General features: G+C 35.2%; 1 protein-coding gene across 1 annotated transcript; it reads right to left on the reverse strand.

Annotated features, from left to right (window-relative positions):
* Window positions 1-225: 225 nt before the first annotated feature.
* On the reverse strand, window positions 226-1,687 carry LOC143239312 (uncharacterized). Its single transcript, XM_076480259.1, has one exon. The coding sequence runs from the start codon at window positions 1,529-1,531 to the stop codon at window positions 236-238; it is 1,296 nt and encodes a 431-aa protein (XP_076336374.1). The 5' UTR covers window positions 1,532-1,687; the 3' UTR covers window positions 226-235.
* Between the last annotated feature and the right edge of the window lie 1,694 nt (window positions 1,688-3,381).

Raw genomic sequence — 3,381 nt, forward strand, 5'->3', positions numbered from 1 at the left:
AAATCAGCTGTATATTAAAACAGTAATAAAGCAGCAAATATATAAAAATTATAATAGCTTTGACTTAATAATATATAATTAAAATATATTGTTTTACAAAATGTTTTTACTCATTTGTTAAGAGTAAAAACAAAACAAAACACGGTGACAGTGTTCAAACAACAGGCATTACCTTACACTGATAATTAACAAATGGTTAATCGATCACAGTTTGATCGACTGGCTAAGAGTTGTTTCAGTTAGCAACTAATAGATGTTGGTAATGACTTGAGTTATTAGGGCAAAGCTTTGACATTGAATCTAATCTATGAATTCTTGAATTCGCTTCTCCCAGAACAGGATTGCTCAAAATTGGCTGGGTTGTTAATGAATTTCTAGAAGTTCCAAAATATGATTTATTAAAAATGCTTGGAAACTGATTTCTTGGAACAGGTAGACTGGCTGAGTGTTGAGGTATAATTTGTGGGGACATTGTTGTGTTAACTTTCAGGTCTGAGCATGCTGTAACCTTACCAGTGATATTGTCAGAATTGGCATCCAGGTCTTTTTCAGGTACACTAAAGATATTGTTCGTAAACACATCAGGCTCAGTTTGGCTCGTCACTCCTGAACTGACAAAACGTTTCTGAATGGTACTTGTAGTTAGTGGAAAGCGTGGTTGTTGGGTTGAAGTCAACACCAATTTATTAGTATCTAGATGTTGTGTATTAGGTGACAAAGATCCCGACTGCTGTATAGGATTTGTTGAAGACCCAGTAACTGAAATAAACCTAGGCGAGGACAGGAGAGGATTAAAAGTAGAAATTATCTGCTGCCTTTGTTGTGTAAAACAGTTCTGGTGTGTTTGCTGTCTCGTAACCCGTTGTTTTATGTATCTATTGAACTCAGTTGGAGAAAGACGATGAATTCTTTTATCCACATTTTTAAGTTTTGTGGAACCAAACTTTGTCTGTGCAAAAGTAGCAGTCGTAAAGATGGTGGTTGGTGTAGAGTTGGAATGGAAACCATTCACTAAATTGTTAGAATTTAAAACAGAAATAGGATCAGAGTTAACAGGAGAAGGTGAAACGCAGAGGGAGATCTGATTCAGGTGAGTCGTGACGTGATCAACTGGCTTGAAGCACTGAGCGTCAGGATTAAAGGTGCGCGAGGTATCATGAGGTTCTTGACAACTATCGCTTTCACATTTACTGTACAATCCTTTAACAGATCCTTTCTCGCCAAGACGGTACGAAACTTCGCCGGGATCTATCCAGATGCTGAGCTCCTTAGGAAGATTCTCTTGAATGTCAGATAGGTTCATACCGCTCTGCATGGCCGCCGCACCAAATACAGGATCTAGAGGAGGAACGGTTTTCAAACAGCGGTATCCTGACCCCTTCATAGGTCTTTCGGGATACCAGTGACCAATAAACTTCTGCCTCAATGCTTTCTCAAGCTCCTCCCCAAACTGATTCACTCTTCTTCTCGGTAATTTATTATACAGAAAAGAGATGAGGAAATTTAAAGCTACTTGTACTTCGACATGCATGGTTTAAACGATCTCTGTCCACTGGGATGCTAATAATAGGTGCTTCCGCTTCTTTGGCACGTCAAATTAAGAGAATAAATTTCTTCGGAGGTAAGAAATCTTTCAAGCTATTTCTCTGTTATGTTATGTTCCAAACAGCTACACAGCTATTTTCGTTTTCTTTCTTTCAACAAATCTGTAAAGATGGAACATTAAAATAAGAAAGCATGTTTCTTATAATGCATTTCATATCGCTTTCAATTTATAGTACTTTTAAATTTACAATCACACTCAAGTAAAATGCCAATATAAAGTAATATTTATTTCATGAGTAACTATATTCCCGTAGATAAATCACAGATCACATCGGTTTTCACTCAAGCCGTTGTTTATTAAAAAAATATTTGAAAACTAATTTGAAATAACGAGTAAAACGTTTTGAAGTGGTAATCTAGTAATACAATAAACATAAATACTATAGCTAGACGAAATCAATTTGTAATTACATTCTATTGGTCGTTGATTATCTATGCTTACTTATTGTTCAACTTATTTTATTTACAGTTATTTGCGTGTCTTCATATCTCTGGCTTGTTAACACTTTCATTAACATTAGTTTTATTACATTTTTTCCTATTATCCATAGTCGTTTGTATTTAACCAATGAAGCTTTTACGAACGCAGAAGAATACCTCTGCAATGAACAAACGTTTGTTCGATGGCGGAGAGAAGAATCGTACGACAATCAACGTGTAATACCTAAAGTGAAGCATGCTGAGGGCTAGTACGAGTCGAGCTGCATTTCATGGAACAATGTTCGAAATCTACACGAAATTAATGACACTCCAATTGCTTGCAGGTATAAATAAATTCGTATTTATCACGCCATTACTTCAGGAACGAAACTACTTGAGCAACTATTCATCTTTTAGCAAGATAGTGATTCCGCACACGCAACAAATGTCGTGTAACGATATCTGGGAAGAAAAAGAATCCAATGGAATACCGACAACAATAGCGTGGTCTGCGCAAAGTCCCGATACGAATGTTATTACGGGTAGATGTGGAGACTGAGAAGGTTAACTGGCAACTAAATAACTTCGCTGAAATACAGAATAATTGTATCCATATTTTACAGTTGTACACTTGTAACTTGTAGCATAAAAATAAGGAAGAAAAAAATCTATGATTAATTCTTCTAACGTGTCTTACATACAGCTTCAAATGACTATCCTAAATGTAAGGCAAAATAAAAGACATTCATAGAAGTGTCAAAAATAACGTTTCCGTTTTAGATGCGAGATTTTGAAGTCTTTGACCTCTCTTAATGGCTTTATGTAAATGTAAAAAAAGTCTAATTTCTTAAACGAAACTAATTTTTAGCTTGAATAAATTCAAGTATGTAATGAATTTTATTAAAGAAACAGACCAACCAACGAACATTCTAACTTATCTTTTATCGTGAATTATTCAGGATGGAGAAATTGGGTAAATTTCTAGTTGTAATAGCTAACCATGTTATCTTTGACATTTTAAAATGAACGATTTCAGGTTTGTACTTACAGTTTGTAAGTACTTGTAATTTCAGAACTACTCTTTTCCGACATCCTAGTATTTCATTTAACTTGTGGTAGTTTCATTATAGTTAAACAGGTATAACTGCCCCTGTTACAGTAGTATGTCTACGAATTTACAACGTTAAAATCAGGGTTTCGATTCCCTCGGTGAACTCAGCAAATAGCCCGATGTAGCTTTGCTGTAAAAAAACACACACACACGTACTCGGGTATAACTGCTGCTTAAAAATATTGTGCAGAAAATAATTCATATGTTCTGTTTATTTTAGAATGTTTCCAGAAAGCTACTAAGGG

The sequence above is a fragment of the Tachypleus tridentatus genome, chromosome 13 (assembly GCF_004210375.1).
Source record: "Tachypleus tridentatus isolate NWPU-2018 chromosome 13, ASM421037v1, whole genome shotgun sequence".
Lineage (NCBI taxonomy): Eukaryota > Metazoa > Arthropoda > Merostomata > Xiphosura > Limulidae > Tachypleus > Tachypleus tridentatus.

Bases quoted from the DNA above. Each gene is read 5' to 3' on its own strand.
- LOC143239312 (XM_076480259.1), bottom strand. From the start codon at position 1,531: ATGCATGTCGAAGTACAAGTAGCTTTAAATTTCCTCATCTCTTTTCTG.